The sequence below is a fragment of the Camponotus vicinus genome, unplaced genomic scaffold (assembly GCF_025532165.1).
Source record: "Camponotus vicinus isolate PSW18456_S1 unplaced genomic scaffold, iyCamVici1.0 SCAF_3, whole genome shotgun sequence".
NCBI classification, from domain to species: domain Eukaryota; kingdom Metazoa; phylum Arthropoda; class Insecta; order Hymenoptera; family Formicidae; genus Camponotus; species Camponotus vicinus.
This window is the reverse complement of record NW_028141967.1, coordinates 17,640,629-17,663,143: the sequence shown is the minus strand read 5'-3', so window position 1 is coordinate 17,663,143 and position 22,515 is coordinate 17,640,629. Positions and strand designations below refer to the sequence as shown.

The window sequence follows — 22,515 nt, the reverse complement described above, 5'->3', positions numbered from 1 at the left end:
TATTAGAACTTTTTAATGGACCGGAATATGATCATCTAAAAATATGCATTAAAAAGTTTGATTTATTTAGAAGCTTTTTTATTTTTTTTATTTTTTTCATAAAACCAGTAGTTTTCAAGAAAAAAAATACGTTATCGTGCACAGCACGATGCTAAACAGCATAGGTTCGAATTACGAAAAGTTAAATTTTGAAATGAAAATAAAATTAGAGTAAATATTGGAAAAATTGGAACAAAAACAAAATTGTAATAAAAATCTAATTTTTACGCGCATTAAATATTTCTCCAAATAATTTTTTTAAATACTCCATGTCAAAGATCCTCGAAATGCATAATACGTGGCCCCGAAAGTTCAATTAATTTAATTGTTCGATGCGAAAGCTCCGAAATTAAATTGGCGACAACGATTCATCAGTCGAAGTTATTCAAGTTCGGCATATGGCCTCAAACAGGCCAGTGAGTTTGAAAAGGTGCGGCAACGAAACGCCGGCGGCGATCTCAGATTTCGCGTCAATTATTTGGGCTTAATAAAAATATACGATACGTTCGGCGAACGCGCATAAAGGAGAGTCGTCTGCCATTCGTAGCCCCCCTCCCCCTCGCAAACTCGCAACGTCAAGGAGACGAATCGGTGACATCGGAGAGAGGCACCCTTGTTAACGTTTCCGTCGTCCGTTTTCTTTTGTCGGGACAACCCTTTCTCTTTGGACGGTTTAAATCCGGTTGAACGCGTCGGATAATTTATAACGCAATCTTTTTTATCGGCGAGATTAGTATTAACCCTATCAACTGCAGTGTTTATTAAATATAAATTGAAATGTAAGCTTAGTTTGAGGAGCACGACTCCGAGGAGATTCCAACGTTTATTGCTAAATCGTTAAATTTTACAATACTTATCGTAACAAAGATAAAATTGGAATACAAAAGCAATTGCATGATTGATTCTGATTTCACATCGGTAGAAGATATACGACAGAAATTTTTCTTAATGCTATATCTTCACAATAATAAATTTTCTGTTCTATTCGCGTACTGTGAGCTAGACATGGGGACTTTCGATCGACCGAGACGCTTGTATGCATTGAGCGATGTGTTCGAGTAAGTGACATTTCATGTTTCGGCTCGCAGAAGATTCGAACGGAGCGCGGGACACGCTAATAGAAATATATTCGTTTGAAGGAGCACTCCCGTGTACGCCCCGCTGCGCCTCGCTCGATCGTGCGTGACTATCGAGAGAAGATTCGAGTTTAATCTTGCGAGAAATTGTACAAGTAGACGCGTGTGCAGAATGAAAATAGGTGCGTGTACACATATGAGTTGATGTATAATAAGCAGGATATTCTGCTTGAGGGAAAAACTGCTATTATTTGAACAATGGAATAGCTTCGAGAAGGGAAATTCAAATTTTACCTTACGAAAAATGATCAAAGTAAAGACACATGTGCATTATGAAAGAAGGTATACGTAAGAAGACACGCATGATTAATATAATAAGCTAGAAAGAGATGAAGGAAAGTGCTCTCGCAGTAATAAATACACAGGTGGATACTCATCAATCATATCTCCCGATTTTTCTTTTTACACTTCCGGCAAAATTTCTCGCGCAAAAGTGTCGCCGGACGCCTGCAGCGGATATGAACAACGCAATATGAACACAATGTTCATTGTATCGTTACGCCTTTTTCTGTACCGCCTGTCGACGATAAATTAAATCGTGGTCGAGTGCCACGTACGTATTTTTCACGAAGAGTGTTATCGTATATGCTTGAGCGACTCTTGTATCTCTCTCTCTCTCTCTTTCTCTGCTTCTTCGTTTTGCTTCGCGTTCCATCGTCTCTTCGCCTTATCGGAGACTCTTGGATTTTAATTTCGCCTTAGGGCGACAGCTCATCCTCCGATAAATAATGACCCATAGCCTCCACACGGTCGCCGAAACGTCCTCCGCGTCGCTCTCTCTTTTATCGGACCAAGTTTATTATGCACTGTCCTCCACTGTTTAAATTTTCACGTATCGAAATATCAATCAAACAATTCTCTCTGTTTTGTGCATCAGTGAGAACCTGTTATACATCTTTTATTTCGACAGCACATATATATTGTACGTATCATAATATAGGTAGGAAATAACCTTTCGAGAGAAAAATAGATAGATCAATGTCCCGCGATAAATATAGTTGTTTGCTTTTAAAGATATCTATCTTTATAGCAGACAATTTCTGTTTGTTAGAGAATATTGAACCTGTTATAAAATATGAAATAGTTGCTAATTAATAATATGCCGAACATACGGTAATAATGATAATTTAATCATATGTTTATCTTAAAATAATTTAGATAATGAAATAAAAACTTTTTATAATATATAATAATTAATTTTTTATATTATAATAGTTTCCATTTTTAACCGAATGAAATACATTATATGAAATTTAGTACATTGATAATTATTTTTCTGAAAATAAAAAGCCTGAAAATGTACTATCGAAATAAATCAGTCGAACAATTTTCTCTGGTGCGAAAAACAGCGTGTATCACGCTGTTGTAAATCACACACGCATACCAGATAACGTAACAAATTGCTCGGCATCGGGCCTGATCGAGAGCAGAATGGAAACGTGGACAAAAAGGATAGCGACTGAAGGAGGGCAAGGGATCGAACACCTTTATCGAACTATCGACGAGCCTCTCGTACCGATTCCTGCGCGTGTAATTTCACGCCCAAATCGCGGAAGTTATGGCAATAGGGTTGGCGATACAAGCCATAAACGGGATTGCCTGACCGTGAACGCTCGTATATATATATGTATGTAGGTCTCCGGCGGGGTCCGGGCCGAATATTTTCTCTGTCTGGCGAGGCCTGGTCCCTTGAAAAACAAACAGTTAAAGCTAGGTGGTCCCTCATTAAGTTGGCACTACTCCCGGGTCGTTCCCCTTTAATTCGAGTTGATTCCGGTGCCGCACATAGAGAGGGTCTCCGAAAGGACCCTGGATCCCTTGGGGCCCCATTACACACGCGCGCAGGCAGGTACGTATGCAAGTTCGTGTGGCAGGGCGAGTGAGATGTTAACTATGCAGAATCAACGTGTTCAATACGTGTCACCGCATTGATGCGCGCGATGGTTGCAGAAACACGCGGCCTGGCCTGCTGCACGCACGTGTTCATATTTCACGCGTGTACGAATGCTGCGAGGGCATGGCCGAGGGTGTTATTACAATCGATTGGGAACGTAAGGAGGAATTTTGTACCTTCCACTAAAATTAGTATAGCTCGCTTTTAGAAGGTTGTTTTCGACATTAATCTTTAAAAAAATGGTAATTATTTGTCAAGATTCGAGCTGTAATCTCCGCAAGTATACGGAATTTACGATAATGTGTATACGCGAAACACCTGACCGAGATTTTATTTTTTCTTGGCAGAGAAAATATTTTATTTTGCATAACCGAAAGCTTTATGAAATATAGGCTAATCAATTAATAAATTATTAAAAGATAACCTACAAAGAAATTTCAGAAATAGAAAAGTACCGCTATTTAAAAAAATAAAATAATATAAAAATAAAAAATAAAAAAATATTTCTCAAATATATCCTCTAAATCTTTTGTATACTTGACAATATTAATTTAAATTCACTGACTAAATAAAATATATAAATCAAAACTTACTTATATAATATGTAGAATTCAAAATAATTTTTTATCTATTTTTTTACAAATCATATACATCATCAATAGTTTAATAGTATTCCTATAAACATGATTATATAGTAATGATTATTCTCGACGGTTTCATAGCATCAAAGATTGTACATGGTTGCCAATGTGCGCGCAATACTCGCAGCATAAGGAAAATGCCCGATAATGGAATTACGTATAGAGAAGGGATTAGCGAAATCCCTCGAATGCAAAAGCTTATTCTATAATCTGTACAACATGCCCGCATCTTCGATGCGAATCACAGCGAACAAACGAGCGTATTGCATCTAGACATTCGATTAATTTTCTTTTTTCTAAGGATGTTAATTAATGATATTAATTAATGATATTATTTTATATAATTTTCATTTATTTATATAAAGCGCTATGAAATTTAAAATTAAAGATTAAATTTAAATTATTAAAGATTAAATTACTGTTTAAAACTAAAGATTTTTCTTTTTTCAATTTCCTCCTCTTTTATTTTTCTCCAATTTTCTTTCTTTTTAAATTTTAAAGATTATGATTAGAAGAGATAAATTTTAGTAAATAAAGGCTGCTAAAAAAACTTTAATTTTATATTATAATTTTTATTTTATATTATTTTATTTTATAAAATACAATTAACCAATTTTATAATGTTCATGTAAATTCATATAAATAAATTCATATAAATATCGACTATGTAGCATTGATACTTTTTTCTATTATTGTGATCGATTCATTGTCCCGATTTATTTTATAGCTTCGTTATCCCGACACAGCAATTATAGGTACGAATTCTTATCTGGCGCAAAATATACGCTGCAAATATGCATGAAAAAATCACTACTATTTCTCTTCTTTCTCTTTTCTTTTCGTATTTTTTCTTTCCACCTATCGTACGATACTATCTATTCGCTAGTATGTTTGCCCGATCGAAGGTTTATATCTTCGCAAGTACAAACGTAATACGAGCAGTTAATGCAAATAGCACGATATACCACCGTTCGCGCGGTAGGATTATAATGAAATAAATGCAGACGATTAAGGGAATATATTTAAATTAATCGCCGTTATTGTATGTGTGTGCGTGTTCGTGTAGCTATAGCTAAATGGGCGATTCTATTTTCGAAAGCACATGTACATTCCTATGATAAGTATACAAATGCAAGCTTCGATCCACTTTACACTATGTTAACGCTTGTTGTTTTGTGTTACAGATACGTGTCAAGTTTGCGGGAAAAGGACGACAACGTGGAAAAATTACGTAAGTATGCACTATACAAAAAAAAATATATATATATGTATATGTATATATATATATGTCTGCTAATTAGTCAATAACCGATAGCCGGATAACGTTACTCGTCTATATCATAGATCTGGTATTATCTCCCTCTCTCGCCTCTTTGACAAAGAAACACTGCAGCTATGTGTTACACACGCATAAAATCCTTGAACAAAGAAAATTCTTCCCACGCTTGTATCATGCGAAATCGTACCTGCGAGTGCACTAAGAAATAGAATAACTCACATGAACGACGTATATAAAACATTTGCGGAAACATTTATTCTTTTCTTTAATAAATTAGCGATAAAATACTATTATAATATTATTATTTTAATATTGTCATTATTTTAATATTGTCAATATTTTAATCAACTTTAAAATATCATATATAAGATGGAAACATTAGATACAAAGATTTGAATTCTACTATGCTTTGAAATATGAACCGAGAGATTTCGCGATAATTTAAAATTTTCCTTTTTCATCAAGCAAAAAAAGATCAATATCTCGACAATCTTTTTAAAAAGGTTTTTGAAATATTGCCAAGTTTCAACATAATAAAATTAATTAGGAGAAGTATTCATCAACTTAAAAATTATAAACTTGTTCTATATAGTTTGTTCAAGTTATTTGTTCATAAGCAGTATATGATGAATTGTATGATGAATATATTCTATCGTATTCATATTCTGTGATATTCTGAATCTCGAGAAATTGACCGTCGTCACACTTTATAGAATTGTAGAAAATTGGTTCAATAACTTTAATATCTAATCACACACATATACACACACAACAAAACTGATAAACGCGACTTATCGAGTGTACACTGAACTATTGACTACATCAAATACTCTTCTTCTTTCAGAAACAAATTTGTATCAGAAATAAAATTTCAGTTTCAAGTCGTCAAGAAATCTCACAAAATAATTTTGTTCAGAAATATTTACTTGAAAAGTAAATCTTATGATTAGCTCTCTCTCTTTTTATCATATTTTTCATTGAATAAATGAATTATTTATTGCTACATGTAATTTCATGCTATTTAGATTTTTGTAATTAAAAAAACATGCTAATATAATAGAAGTATAATTTTGATTTCAATTTCAATGATACCATGGATTAATATACTATATTAAAATTGTGCATTACCTGAAACATCTTATTGATACGAGTTTTTCATATCGCGTTTTCAAACGCATCTAGTATGTTTAGCGTGAAAAGAAAAACTTTAATAAGCAATGGATTCATGCACTTTTATAATAATAATTCTGAGCGTGCAATAAATTTTTGAATATAGAAATATATGGATAAAATTCGATTTGTGGGGATAGATATGTTATCACAAAATCATTAATTATTCGAAAATTCAAAAGATCATTAATTATTATAAATTCAAAAGATGTAATTTATATAAACGATTCATTATAAAAATGAATCAGATATAATTAGATATATCAATTCTACAATATTTAGAGAAAAAGTAAAAAATTAAAATAAAGATATTTTATATTTTGATATTCTCAATTTATAATTTAAAAATTAAACTCATATTTAATTTATATAATTAATAGTTCTAATTGATAAATAAAAATTTATTGTGAAAATTATTATCATTTATAATATGAATATTGAAGAGCAAAGTTAATACAATATATACTGCACTCCACTTTTTCATATACTTTGTACTTTAATTTTATGCAAGTGCATTATTTTATAATTTTATTCCTTCTTCCTTGATTTTTTTGAAGCATTTATTAGAAGCATGGCTAAAGTTTCGGTTAAATGAATGTTTGAAGTTTTACCATTCATTCGAATATTATGCTAAAGTTTTCAGATTAACTCTAGGTATCCAAAATTGATGTTGACAGCTAAAGCGATCTCTCTTTTCATAAAAGACTTAATCTTTTGTTTTCGAAATATTCTTATGATGACATTATAAGCATCATTTTACATCGGAAGTTCACACTTCGAATTTAATATTTTTAAATAAAATTAAGAAGCTTAATAATAACATAAATCGTTCTAGCTCTTTAAGCCTAGTTAACTTTGTTTTTGAAGTAAACCGCCTGACATATCGGCTAACATTCTTATCGTTATTTATTTAGGGAATATAAGCTGGGAAGAGATAATAATGTATAAAAGAAATTAATACTCGTCACATATAAAAGTCATGTTACATAAATATCTTGCTCCACGCAAAGTTATGTATATTTTTATTTATCTATAAGATTAATCTTGCATTACATGTTGTAAAATTCTTTATTGTCAAATGCAATACTTGTATCCAATATTTGTAACAAGAAAATTATTAAATATTAACTTATATAAACAATTTTATATATACAAATAATTTTACAAATTACATAATAACATATGCATATTGCATTTGACAATAAAGAATCCTAATAACGTGTAAAAAAATGCAAGATTAATTGTATTCATAATCTTTTATATATATAATAGATACAATTATATTATATTACATATATACTTGAAAATTAAGAAGAAAATTAGCAGTTTATAACGTAAAAAAATAAAATTATATATTTATCAAAATAATCGTGTATGCGACACAAGATTAATAAGACCTCATCATCCTCTACAATCACTGTCATCTTATGATACAGCGTAAAAGACAACACTCAAATATGACGAGTCAATAAACGCGATCGGACTGGAAGTATTCAACGATTTCGCAGAAAATATCCTCAATCATTCCATTATTTGTTAGACGCGTGAAATCCTGCTCGTTTTCTCGTTGTCGGTGAGACAGTCAATGGCGGTACGGAAGGTTAAAGGAAAATGCAGACCTCGGCTCGACAATAGGCCACCTACGGTCCCTTACGCCCCCGCTCGCTTTTTCTCTCCCTCTTTTTCTATCGTCCCTTTTCGAGTATACTCCGGAATCTCGACCGGACCAGCTGCCCTAATGCTGCGGAACTGACTGTAACGCGCCGGCAATTGTCATGGTCTCGTGAATTGTAAAGCGCGCTAGGGAACATGCCACGAGCGATTCTGTCCAGGTTTATGTTGCATCCTCGACTGTTGACATTTGCCACCGGGCCCGGTGTTGTCCGGAATCGCCGGCACGAATCGTTTACATCGAGATAGAAACGGGATAAAATGGTCATATACATGGATATATAGAAGGGAGGACCGTGACAAGGATTTGGTTGTTCGGTTAATTAAGCAACAATGGAAGTAGATCATGAGAGACACACGCCGAGGATTTATATCCGACAAGGACGTCTTATTAAAGATTTAATTTATTAAGTTGTAAAATTATTTCGGAAGATAATAATAGAGTGAAGACTTATAAATTATTTCCACTATCAATTTTTACTTCTTCTATAAATCATTAATTTACCTTTTTCACATCTCCTTTTATTATTTTATATTAAATATATAAATGTATTATTTTTTTTGAATTTCATATAAATGTTTTAACCCATTTTTTCCTTAACAATAATTCTTTTTTCTATTCTTACAAGTATGTTCCTCACAGATTGTTAGATTTTCCTCCAAAATAATTTTCCTGCGCTTATTCGATTTTTATTTAAAATTGATTAGACTTTAGAATCTGAATTCTCCTGAAGGGAGTCTTCCTTGATTCATCGCGTAAATTTTGACGACCGCGGTTATCGAGGTGTTATCAGCTGTACGAACGACGCCACAAATTCTGCACGATATTTCAAGGCGCGTTTTCGAGTCGCCGTTGGATTAAAGCGTCATCGCGGTATCGTGTCACAGGAGTACAACTGCGATCCTGCGAACGACCCTTCAGAGAATAAACTCCCTTCCAGTATTTATGGACTTTTGGGATTAGCGGGGGCGAGGGAGCAAAGTAACCTCCGTGCACGAGAGCATCTCTTTTGTAAACTCGGTTACGAAACACCTAGGCGACGAGAACGAGAGGCGACCCTCTCTCTTTTCGCGATGTAGATCGCGATCTACCTTGTTTATGCGATACTCTCGCGTAAGGGGTGCTCTTTTGTCCGCGGTTGATTCTCGCAGGGAGATACCGTCGAATGAATTTCGGGGATGACGGCGCTATCTTGCACCCGGCTGCGGTTTCGCATGGATTTTATAAGCTCTCCTTCGTCATGCACGATTTTCAAGATTTCGAATACGGATGCATCGTAAACCGCTTGATGTACTTATCGATGCGATTTAACTTTGCTCGATTTAAGATGTACGAATATTCAAAATGCAGAATCATACATGAAGTTACGCGATATCTACATAATATTTATGTATGTCAGTACTCTTCTCGAGTTATGCACTTCGAAACAAGCATAAAGGAATATTTGTTTTTAATATATAAATAATTCTGTTTGTAAAAAAAAAAAAACCATCATATTTCTTATCTATTATATTTTATCATTGTTATATTTAATTATGTGCGCTTTAATTCTCTTTAATGCCATTCATTATATTTCGATTGATATATAAATAATTTGTTAAAATAACAGAGATAATTTTCATTAGTACATTCAAAAGATAGATAAGTAAAGATGAGAAAAGTGAAGGTGAAGCATAGTACACGTCAGCAGAAACTTTCCGATGTTTTCCGTAGTTTTCGAGACAGGCGTGCGTTTAAATGCGAGAGTTTGCGACCTCTCCCTTGGATTGTTTTCCTTCGTCGTGGATAATTTCCCGTCTGCCACTTGCACCTCGCGCGGTAATTTATTGTAAACGCGAAGGCGGACGCGCCGGTTTAAACGATTTTCCAGATACGGCAGCGAACGGACGGACGAACAGACACGGAAGCGTGTTCCATCGCGGCGTTAACGATTCATTACGGAAGTGTAAATTAGCGAAAATCGTACTTCGCCCGCGTATTGCTCATCGCCGGAAAGATGCGATGATCGTTAAAGAAACATTCATTCTTTAACATTGATACACATAACTAAAATGATTCACTCTCGAAGCTGTTTGCACAATTTAAGTATTTCTCAAACCGGATTTTCTGAACAATATGTGTATGTGTGTGTCTGTATTGTAACATGAATACTTTTTAATTGGAAATAAATGTCACACATATACACACACAATTGAAACATTTTGAAAATTATACGTTGTTATGAATGTTAATAAGATAAAATCTTATCTTTGATGAATTTTGGATTTCCTCATTTCAATAGAATTTTAATCCAAGGTCAAGAAAATATTTAATATCAAATGTTGAAATTGAGACAAGAATGTTATTTATAATTAAATTTTCGGAAGGGAAAGATTTTAACTTTGTATCACACATGATATAATCATATTAGTTATTTTAAATTAGGTTTATCTATCTTTAGGAAAACTTGGGCGTTACAAATAAACTTGTCTTTTTATTTTATTTTGTAAACGATTTCGATATTTTAAGTTTGAATTATTAAATTGAGCATAAAAAGTAAGATTGTAAAACAATAAAAACTTATAAATGTATGTATATACATATAACTCACTTTATTTAAATAAAATATATAAGTGTATATATATGAAAGGCAAATATTTTTACAATGGAAACAATGCTTCGTTTCGCATTCGTATGATCGATGAAATAGTATACAGCTATGTTGTTTTGATTTTGTAAACGATATATTAAAAAAAACAATATCTATAAATAATAGTTAGATAAAAAGTAGAAGTTTGTATTCAATATTTTATGAAAGAATATTTTGTCGCAAATTGATTTAGAATTTGTCATAATTTTACAGTGTCATTATGAGAAGTGTTCATTTTTCACGCATATCATTGTAAAGTTTCAATATAGATATTGTTAAGTTCAATATGTTAGCCAATTTTATCTCTTTAGATAAATATTATATACACTATATACAATATACAAAAACAGAATATTTGAGAATCTAAAATATCCTGGATATATGCTATTAATAAAGCATCATAGAAAAGATAATTTAAAAGTTCAAAATGATAAATGATAAATATTAAAAGTATTTTTTATATCATGTATTATGTTTTACGATATTTTTTTCGAATAAGCAAATAAATCGTATTATATCAAAGAATTATTATCCATTTTTTTATCTCTATTATATAATATATACATATAATAATTTTTATGCATTTTTGTTTGCATTATTTTTATTATCAATTATTAATTAAATATGAATATATATAATATTTATTATTTATATATTTCATTATTTTCCTCTTTAATTTATAATTAATAATGGTACTCACATTGTTTTGATGATATAATACTGAAGGAATGCAAAACAGAGCACACAAGTTGTGTATGTTTACGGATGACGTGCGAGTGTATTGTCCTCGTGACCTGGTGTTGCTCGCTGCCAAACAAATAATAAACGTAAAGCTTATATTTATTTTACGTAGCAGTAGGGACGATAAGAATTTACTTACATATTTTTTCTATCTCAAATCGAAGAAAACAAATTTCGAGCCAAAGCAGTCCCATTTGACACGAATTGAAGACGAAGTTACGATTCCAAGCGTTGTAAATCGCGCACGTGATATCGAAACATTTCGAACGTGAACCGCAACACACTCTCGAAGCGATAACTACGAATTCAATCGTTTCATCGAAAACTTTGCGGTATTGTGCAATTTCGAACTTTATCGCAACTTTCAAATAGCTATCTTATAAGTTTCAATAACCGTTAATGTTTAAAAGCGCCGAAAGGCCATCTACTGTGCTAGATGTATATCGTAATGATTACAGTTGGAATTTTTCATGGTGTAAATGATATCTCACCTTTAATTTAAAGACGGATCTTTTTCGACGAAGATTTCTCGAACAGATTCAAGGAGAAAAGAAAAAAAGGAAACGCGAGAAAGCATTACAAGATCTCATAATATCGTACTTGTTTCAAGAATCCGTCTTCCGTTCGCGCGCGAGTGTGTCAAGTTAACCTATAAATTTTCCGCCTCGCCAGATTATCGACGCGACTTGGATTGTTAGATAACCAATCATCTAACGCATATCGCGTATCGTCGCGAGGACTCGTGAGCTCGATCGCGCAGGAATAACACAATCGCAAACGGTGAAACTGACTTTCAAGTTGGCCGCGACGAAAATTCCACGAAACGCGTTTATACGAAGCGCGTAGTCGGAGAGAGAGAGAGAAAGAGACGCGCGCGCGAGGAGAGAGCACTTCACCAACTTGAAGGTAGGCACGGGACGCGGCGGGGTTTGGCGCGCGGCCGGTAGGAGACGCAGGACGAGGCGAGCCGAGAACGGCCGATCGCGCGGTGGTGGGGGAAGCCGCCGCCGTCGGCGGGCATGGTGGGGGGGAGACGCTCGCTCGTTCACTGCGCTCACTCAGTTCCTCCGTCGCCGCCGTAGGGAGTGTGTTGCCGTTGCAAGGGAGCGTATTGTCGCGCCGTGTCGTTCCCTTCGTAATAGTTTCGCGACGGGTGTTATCACTCGCGTTTCCAAGACGCTTAATTACGCTCTTAAACGTGCTCTCGCCGATCGTCGCCGCCGCGATACTTCGCTATGGAGACTCGCAACTTTCGTGCGACCCGGTGAAGCGCCACGAGCGCTATCGCGCGATCAATTTCAGTGTGTACGAGACGCAGTGAAACCAGCGTCTTTCCGGCGCGCCGCGAAATCTCAATTGCACGATATCGCCAAGTGGTCGGTGCGTAACTCGATCGCCCCGGGATCTGATTCGTTCCTGGAATCCGTTGGAGGAAATTCTCCTCCGAGGCGAGGGACCGATAGAGGAGAAGTTAACGGAATACGCAGCCGGAGATTGCAGCCGTCGGCAGGACGTGCCTCAAGTTCACTCGACCGATATCTGTGTCAAGGATCGCTCGGCTCCGAATTTTCCCGGAGCTCCCGGCGGGATATATAAACGAGGCCCGGACCTCGACAGTGTGTTTCGTGTGACAGTGACAGTTTGGTTTTGTTTCGATTTCTCATTTTTTGTGCGATGTGCTACCGTCCCACCGTTCTCCGTATCTTCTGTCTCGTAAGTACTACAAGTCAACGAGCATTCGATTCTCGATCGCACGGCTGTACTTCCGCGATCGCTCCTCCCATTTTTCGTTCGATTCCGCGATTCGATTTCGGAGATGCGAGGGTATCAAAATCTATCATCGCATCGATACCGATACCGATCGAGATTGAAGGGAGCTTCAATTTGGAGCGACGGAACGGAATGCGGCGGTTTCAAGTATCGAACGCGCGAAATTTTTGTATTCTGTGAATGTGTGATGAAAGTGAAAAAAATGCGAAAGCGCTGTTCGAAGTCGGAGTGCGTTAATTGAAAATTAATTCGTTCACTTGTGAACTCGCCGGTGCGTTCGTTCGGAAAAATTTCGATTCCGATCTCGATCGCCGAAGTACAACCGTCGATTTTTCGTGTTTGCCTTCGAATCTCAGATGTGAATTAATTGATGGAGTAATCCAAGTGAGAAATCTGTTGCCGATGTCATTTCGCAATGATGCGGATTGTCATTTTTCGGGGAAGGGATGCATTGGCAGGAGAATCTTATTGGTGGAAAATCGAGGAATTTTTTTTTTTTTTTAATTACGAATCGTGCAAATGTCACTCTGGCTTTTGCGATTATTTTCGTTCACGTTTATGAAATCTTGTATTATAAGTGAAACACACGCGGATATAACGCAAACATGGAAATTATTGTTATTTACATGCATTTGTGATGCAAATTTTATACCCCGAAAATTGTTGCATTATAGTCGTGTGTGAGAATTAGGTTGGTGAAAATTCGCAATAACAATCGTGTGTGTTCAATTTAATTCTGTAATCAGCAATGAAAATATATACATAGGATTATAAACAAATTTCGTGCATCATGTCCGAGGATTAAACTGTTCCAATCGCGGATGTGTGTTTATAATGTTTTCATCTCGCTTTTTTGCACGAAAATGCTCTTTCATAAACGAACTCTATTCATATTAATTAAAATTATATATTTCGAGAAAAATTTGTGAAAAATAAGTGAGCACTGATCTAATTAGAAATTGTGTGAAAACATTAGCTAGTATATTTTTAAATACCTTTAAGTTTATTTTTAAACATGTGATATATTTTTTAGATGAAATCGATATAAATAATAACAAACGCATAAAGAGAATAATATTTTTAAACGTGCAAACTTTTTAACGTTCTCAATTTTTTAATTGTGTGCGTAAACGATTAAATTTCAGTATACATTATAATATCCAGAAGATATAAAAACTTGGACTTTTAATGCTATATAAATATAACTCGTGTAAATAGTTTTAAAAGATATATATCAAATTACGAGAAACATGCAAATTGCATAATATCGATATAAGCTTGAATATGCAGCAACCAACAAGCATGGAAATCAAATCTGAAAAATGCTAATTACGCAAATTTAATTTCGTTTGCTTCAAAAATACGACCGTTGGCTGTTCGTTTTTGTGCCGCGTAAGCAAAACTTACACGAGTGATACATCGCATTAATACGTGGAATGTTATGATATTACAAGTATGACACAGAACTGTGCGATATATGTGTACGATATTTGTATAACAATATATTGTGATATATTTGTATAATAATATACTGTGTGATATATTTGTGTCCTTTTCTATTTAATAGAAAAGAAGAAAAAAACGCGAGAAAACTCGAAACGTAATAATGCAATCCTCGATTTTCCATTAGTAACTTTTCCACAAATTTACAATGCAAAATATCGAAATCAATTCTAATCCAAGTGCTACTACGAATTGCTGGGTTTACTTTCTACGCGTGAATAAATCCGTGCTTCGTTTTCGCAACTTTTGCGACAGAGGGAAATCTCGGTAGCGGCGCGGAAATGCGGCCTTTGATTTTCAATCAGCAACTTCTCGCATTGAAATTTGATTTATCACCAATGAAAATAGAAGGGAAATGTCAATTCGAGGAAAACGATGTAGTCGCGCGCACTCGCTCGATTCTTAATAGTTGATTTTACTCACTCGGCTCTCGTTTTACAATATTGTGATTTATTGCAACATTGTTTTGATGACAGCTTTTAATTAGAAACTCTTGTCATCGACTATGATGTATGCAATTAGAAAAGAAGTGCGTGTCACTCGCGAGGTGCGTAATTAACAACGAAGTACGTGTCACTGTGGTTTGTTAATAATGGACTACATTGTTAAAAATTAAATATCGTATCATTGTTTTCAAAGTTTACCAAAGTACATAATCATCAAAACATGATGCAATAAAAAATGTGCCAAACACATGCTTTAACGCACACACATTTAATATTTCTCGTATAAAAATATAATTCTTGTGGAACGTAATCCAATTTTTGAAAATATCCGAGGGGTAAACCGCTGATCAAAATTATGTACACTAATGCCCACTAATGCCCAATTCCTGGGCATTACTGCTAAATTTTTAAAATTTAATAATTTAAGTTTTAATAAATTTAAAATTATTATTTGGAAAAAAAGGCTTAATAATACTTTAATAACGTCCATGATACGCATTAATACTTCAATAAAACCTAATAATGCCCAAGTAATGCCCAGTAATGCCCAGTAATGCCTCAAATCTGTACACCGCAATGCCCTCAGCGGTTTATCCCTCGAAAATATCTAAATATATCTTACATCTCAGGTAGATGCTAGAGACATATCTTTCCCGTATCGGAAAACTTATTTTAAGTTTGCAAAGATCTAGATCGCGCACAGACGGCGAGTGAAACTTGCGCATTTGGAGATTTAAATTTGTGCTGCCGAGCTACTTGGAATTTCTAAGGATAATTCGTGAGACGATGCAAGAGACGCGATGTCGTGTCATTAAGCCAAAGATTACTGGGAGCGACGGAAGGCTCGCTTTGACGTGTCCCGCGGGAAGACCTCCTGTTTGGTCTCGTTTTACAAGTCAATGCTCAAAGCGCGCGTGCACGTTGCCCCGAGAATACAAACTAGTCTGTTTACACGAAAGTCCGCGGCCATCAGCTCTAGCCCGCTCGTAAATAATTTCTCGTTTACATTTTACCGTTTTTTTTTTTTGATAATACGATGTCGGAAAAAAGCATTGATTACGAGGAGATGGCAGTTAAATAACTGAAAAAAGTTTTTAATTGAATGCGCGTAAAATTGAAGGGAGAAAAAACGAGAATTCTTTACAAGATGCTATAAATAACACGATATCTTAATAATTTCTTTCAATTTTTTGGATAGTTATTTTTTATCCCTAATACGTTTTTTAATTATATGTATACAGGGTGTCCCGAAACTAACGCTTGATATTTTAAAGGCAGATTCTCTGGCCAATTTAAAAACGATTTTTCCTCAGCGAAAATGTCGCGGCACTAATAGTTTTCGAGTTATAAACGATTGAAAATAAAGGGTTTTTCGCAAACTAAGGCTTATGGGAATAAAATATTAATAAAGTCACATTCTTTAGTTAATTTTAGGTAGAGTTTACTTTAATAGAATTTTAATTTAAGGATTAGTTAGAAAGATACATGATGACAAAAATTGGGAATATGCAAAAAATAATGATCTCCCTCGACATTTTCGCTGAGGAAAAATCGTTTTTAAATTGGCCAGAGAATCTGCCTTTAAAATATCAAGCGTTAGTTTCGGGACACTCTGTATAATGGTCTTGTCTATCACGGAAATCTCCATGAAATAATATTCTTCTTGTAGAATGAGATTTTTGTAGCACACGAGATATATATGTTATGAATGAATTAAACGTACATCGAAGATTTTTACTGAAATTATCCGTCTCCTTTTCTTAAAATATGCTTTCTATTTAAAATTAAAAATGAAAAACGAAACTAAAAACAACTTATCACAATGAAGTTTAATTGATTCTAATGTAGCTATGATCGTATAAAGAAAATATATATATTTTTTCCATATTTAAGAAAATACATATCTTAATTTTTAAATGCAAAAAGGAAATAGAATAAATATTTGCATAAATTTGGAATTAATTAAAATTATAAACATACAGACAGACCCGCTTAATTCTCTAGTGACAGAGAGGCGAAGGATGAAATCTGGTTAGTGTTGGGGAATCCATGTTCGGATACGCTATAATTCGGGATACGTGTGCGTGTATGCGGGATAGATCAAATGTTGAAGTTGGTGGCGAAACTTAAAGGAACATCGCGGCATCGCGCGGAATAAGTTATCGCTGCCGCGTAACGGAACTTGGAACAAAGTTCTTTGAAATTTAAGTGCCGGTCGCGTGATCGAGGGGAGCACGCCTGATGATTCATTTATATCAATATTGGGTGGGCGCGGAGCGATTAGAGCTCGTACCGTTGCGTTGTCATCCGTCGGACACGCAACGTACGCACTCATCGCTTGCGTAACACTTTGCGGCTTGTCGACGTCATTCTGACGCCCGTCGTCTCGTAATCCTCGGCTAATTGTTGAAGACACAATGCAATGAGAAGACATATATCTTGTCGTATCATGATTGCATCTTTTGGTAATGCATATCTCATTTAATGAGGTGTACTTTTATGCGCTGAAAATAATATAAAATTAACACGAAGAGAAGAATCTTTTTTTAAAAAATACAGAAGGCAAGAAAACGTTTTAGCAGCGTTTTATAGTTTATTTTGATAAAAATGTATAACAAAATATTTATGTATCTATAAAACTTAATTATCTATAATATATATAAATATAACTTTGTTCCATTTCTTTATTTATTTAAAAAATTATTAATACATTTATTCTGTTATTTATATATTGTATCTGATGTAATTTGTCGTCGCTTCAACAGAATGATTAAGTTAAGAATTAAAGTAGATGAGACAGTTTTAATATCGATGACGCCTGTTTTCTATACAGATTTTTTATTTTTACATTAAAACATGCTTTATATAATTTTTTAAATAAATTCCTCGGAATAAATGTTCTTATTAAAAATATATGAATTCATTGCAGTAAAATTTCGAAATACTGCAGTAATTTAACCAATATTAAGTCAACTCGATTATTTTTTGAAATTGTATTATGTATTTTCTAGAACAAAGAATTTGCTCTAAGCTATCAAAGTCATTTATCATCTCAATTGAATTTTGCTTGAGTATTCGGGAACGATTTTGCGATAGTTATGAAAGAAATACGTAAATGTCCCTTGAGTTTTTCACAGTCCCCTAACTAGTCACCCTTTTCTGATATCATTTAGAAAAGAGAAGGGACAGAAAAGAACGCATATGCCATATGGCATACGTTTATATGATGTACTAGAAAAAGGCAAAATCATTCTCGCAAGGTTTGTCACTGATGATTGACTGAATAGAATGACCAATGAGTGTATTTTGAAAAATATGCAATTAATTGATCCATATAATAATAATGAGATAAATTATCATTTACAAAGATGAGAATATTAGAAAATATGCTATATAAATGTACATCAATAAACTGCGATTCCCTTTTCCACAAATCTTGCGAGCACTTTGATTTTTCTATTATTCTATTTCTATTAATTATTTATTATATATATCATAAGAATATTAATGATGTTTTTTGAATTTTCTGAGCTTTTAATCTTTTTTGTTTGTGTAGCTTCTGGTTTCTGAAAAAGAATATTGTAACGATCCAAAAATTCAAAAATTTAATCAAGTATATTTACACGCGGATAAAAACTAAATTGAAAATATATTTACAACATATTAAATAATATATTGGAATATATTATTAAATAACATATTTATAATATATTATTAAATAATATATTATTAAATAACATATTGGAATAATACACTTGATGAAACTTTATCATCAAAGGATTTTTAAAGCCGATTATTTAGAAAAGTTATTAATGTGATATATCGATAAACGTTTTTTATCCATATCCCCTTTTAATTAAAAAATAGATTGTCTTTCTGCGGATAATGATTTCCAAGATTAAAATTTATTATGCCGAATTTTTTTATACATGTCTATTTTGCGCACGCGCGCAATTTATTTTATTAATTTATAATCATATACATATACAGAGTTAGTTGTTTAAAAAAGCACGAATTAACTATCTAGTCTGAGACTGGCTAAGCTATTTTTTTTTTCAAGAAAGTGGAATTTACGTGATTTACGAAAAAAACAATTTTTTGCAGTGCTTTTATAATGGAAAAAATCATATATAATAACTTTTGTTCGCGCGAGCAAAGAGCCGCGCAAATAAAGCTGTGGCGTAGTCCAACTTTTTGACAGAGTTCTCAAATATTCTACGAAAATTTTTCCGAGGCGAAACATGTACTATTATATATTGTCGACACTTTTCGCTTTCTTTTGAACGTTAGTACAGCTTTCGTTAATTAATGTCAGTCAACGAGATACGCATGATAAATAATATGCCAGCGAAACACGGGACGTCGCTAATGAATCATAATGAATATTTTCGTATAAAGGAAAGAATAGTTTGGCACACAATGTGGCGACTCCTAATTAATATTTCATTCGAAACAATACATCATCCGCGAGTCCCTCGGTACTAAAAAAAAGGAAAGAAATGTGAAAACACATCTCAACAATTTTAATTGAAGTATTGAAAATTTAAGGCATAAGTGATATATTTAAAACAAGAATAAAATAAAGTTAAATAAAAAATATAAATTTAAATAAATGTTTTATATTAATTTGTTTAATTGTAACTCCATATATAGTAATGTATTTATTACGTACTTCATTCTGTTTTCCGTTTCAATTATGTCGAGTTTTTCAAAATTTTCATTTGTCGTCTTGTTGAGACTGTCACGTCGCGGATTTTACTTTATTGCTTCATTTATCCGCGGATCCATTGCAGACTCTGGTTTTTGCACTTTTGCGCGGGATCCTTATGAAACATGCAAAGGACATTCCGATGAAAAAGTTGAGAAACGGGTGCAGGTGGCAAGATATACGAGGAAACGAAAAATACTAAGACGTAGGTTCAGCTGATCGTATTTCTACATCGCCTTTCACATATTTACTTTATTGTCCGAGAAACGGATAACGTTTTAATATCGTTCTGACACGATCCTTCGATTAATAAATCAACGATAAAAAGAAAAATGTAGACGTATAGAGATTAATAAAGGATTAGTAAAGAATTAATTATGAGAAAAATAAAATGATTCGCTTTTATTGTTAAAGAAATATATATTGATCATAATTTAAATAACTGGAAAATTATATTAAATATTTTTTATATGTTTGCAAATTAAAAAACTTGATTAATACAAATTAGAAAAAATTTTATTATTTTCATAGAGATTGGATTATATTTCAAATTATGAAAATCAATGCATATAGATCATTAATATGATTTAAAACTGCAATTATTTAAATATTCTTCTATTATATTTAAAGCACACACACACATGCATATAATTTTGAGTTTAATTTTCTAGTATGTTCTTTATTTTCTATTTTGTTTACTTTCAGATATATGATATCAGAGTAAAAATGGTGCGTATTTTATGCGATATGGAACACATTTTTTTACCATATTCCGAGCTTCATACGTTAAATGGGATTATTTGTGAATCTTTTTGTTATTTGCGATAATAGCGTAGAAATAAAAATTTTATACTGTATATTGTGGAACTGGATATCGTAAATCGGATAAATAAATAGATAAGAAATTTATTGTCGGTATAGAGAGCTGCGATATTATAGCCTCTCCAATTGGATTATTGCGAATTTCGTCGTTCTCAGTAACGAGCGGGCTTACTGTGCAACGGTTCTTTCTTTGCCTCCGAGATTAATGAGTGCAACGACGCCGCAACTGCTGTTTCTTGCGCGTCTTTTCTATTCTTCCGCAGATCAGGCAAGATCGAGCACGACCGTAATAAAAAAAGAAAACGAAGATCGCGCGTTGGGCGCCGATCGTGTCGGGCAAACGAGAGCCGTGCCGATAAACTTAGTAATGGCAGAAAAATTGCCGCGATTAAGGTCGAAAACACATCCAGCGACCGCCATTTTCTCACAACACCTGCGAATTACGCGTAATTGCTGCCCTCCTCCCTTCTTCTTTTCCTTCCCTCCACTTCGCATCTATCTGTTCATGGGAACATCGAAGCAGTTTACTGTCTAAGGATAAGAAGCGAAGGAAAGGTTGATGGTGGTATAGTTATCAACATTTTAGCTGGTAAACCAGCTTTTATGAATTTTTTATAGAGCAAATATAATAAGCGAAAATTTATTAGTAAATATTTACTTTTTGGGAAAATTTGATAAATTTACCTCATTTATTTTGTCATCATATTTATTATTATTAGCTTAAAATTGGTTTTATTATAGTTTCTTTTTAGTTTTTATTTAATTTTGTTATCAATAATATATAAATCAGTAGAATATATATAATATTAATAATCAACGTTCACAATGTATGTGTGTGTATCAATAAATCAATATTTTTTGAAATATAGTTATATGGCAATTTCAGTAGCTTATTAAATCTTATTGTTAGAATATAATATAATATATCCGGAAATTTGTAGTACAAAATCGAAAGAATAGTATAAAAGAAAAACATTTAAACATGTGAATGGGATTATATGCCTATATTAGATTTTATTTATATTATATTTTTATATTTGCGTTTCGCAAGAACATCGTCGAATCGGAAATAAAGGCGCGCGTGTAGAAAAAACCGTGCATCGTATCGCGGAAATTTTCGCGAAATTACAAGTTCGATAATAAAATCTCTCCGGTCTGTGAATTAATTCCCATGATCACAGTGGATCCAGAAATACTTTTCGCTCGTTCCGCATTTATATTATCACAGTCAATATCGACTTTCTCCCGTTTCTGGTCGTGTAATTTGCAGCTTGGCGTTACGAGATGATGGCTGGGTGATTTATGATGTTTTAGAACAATTTACTCACCTTGCGAAGAAACCGTTGCGAGCGCACAGTATACGTTGCGATAATAATGAAGAAAGAGAAAGACATGTGGAAAGAGCTTTTCTGCTGGAAAAGAAGTGTTTATTTTGTTATTTTTCAACTCTATCAGATATTTTTAAATTTGTAGTCTTACCAAGTCAGGATAAAAATATTTACAGTGAAATGAAATGAAATATTTATCATATTCATGCATATTAATATGACCTCTTTTTTTTTAAGTCATAAATTTTATATATACATATATGACTAAATATTAAGATGTCAAAATTTTCAAAATTTAACTTAATAAAATTTACCTTATAATCAATATCCAAATTAAATAATTATGTAATGAATTATATAATTCTATTTAAAATTTTGCTCAAAAAAAAAATAAATGTCAAATATATAATATAGGTTACATCGAGAAATCAATTCGTACTTGCAAAATATACAAATCTCGCATTATAAAATAATCATCCTATTGGAGCTGATAATAAATCATTTCTAATTCGTATTTATTTTCACGCAATCGCACGGATTGCAACGAGAATATCTTAATAACCTACCACATCGAATTATACATGTTGTTTAATGGGGCTTCAGCGTATCGTGATGTTATCGAACTTTTATTCAACATCGCTCAGAATTATTGCCGAGATAGCTTATCTCGCGAGGAAGTTTTTCGCACCATTTGCTATTAAAGCGCTTCGGATGATCGATACTTATTGTCACTGTAT

The 22,515-nt window shown here is 33.4% G+C and overlaps 2 protein-coding genes across 6 annotated transcripts in view; one reads left to right on the top strand and one right to left on the bottom strand.

The window, feature by feature from the left end:
• LOC145969280 (uncharacterized) overlaps positions 1–12,158 on the bottom strand; it is a 183,359-nt gene extending 171,201 nt beyond the window's left edge. For all 3 annotated transcript variants that reach the window (XR_014438000.1, XR_014438001.1, XM_083095273.1), the window contains exons 1-2: positions 11,341–12,158; positions 11,161–11,267 (exon numbers count right to left, since the gene is read on the bottom strand). Coding sequence is in view for 1 of the 3 variants with exons in the window: in XM_083095273.1 (XP_082951399.1) it covers positions 11,161–11,162 (2 nt within the window). In the remaining 2 variants the exon portion in view is untranslated. The remainder of the gene's footprint in view (positions 1–11,160; positions 11,268–11,340) is intronic.
• Positions 1–22,515, top strand: part of LOC145969278 (latrophilin Cirl) — a 421,116-nt gene that overhangs the window by 86,145 nt on the left and 312,456 nt on the right. For 2 of the 3 annotated variants that reach the window (XM_083095267.1, XM_083095268.1), the window contains exon 2: positions 4,895–4,941. The gene's annotated coding sequence lies outside the window, so the exon portion shown is untranslated. Of the gene's footprint in view, positions 1–4,894; positions 4,942–12,776; positions 12,915–22,515 lie in introns of those variants that run through there. The other variant, XM_083095266.1, reaches the window with a different exon arrangement.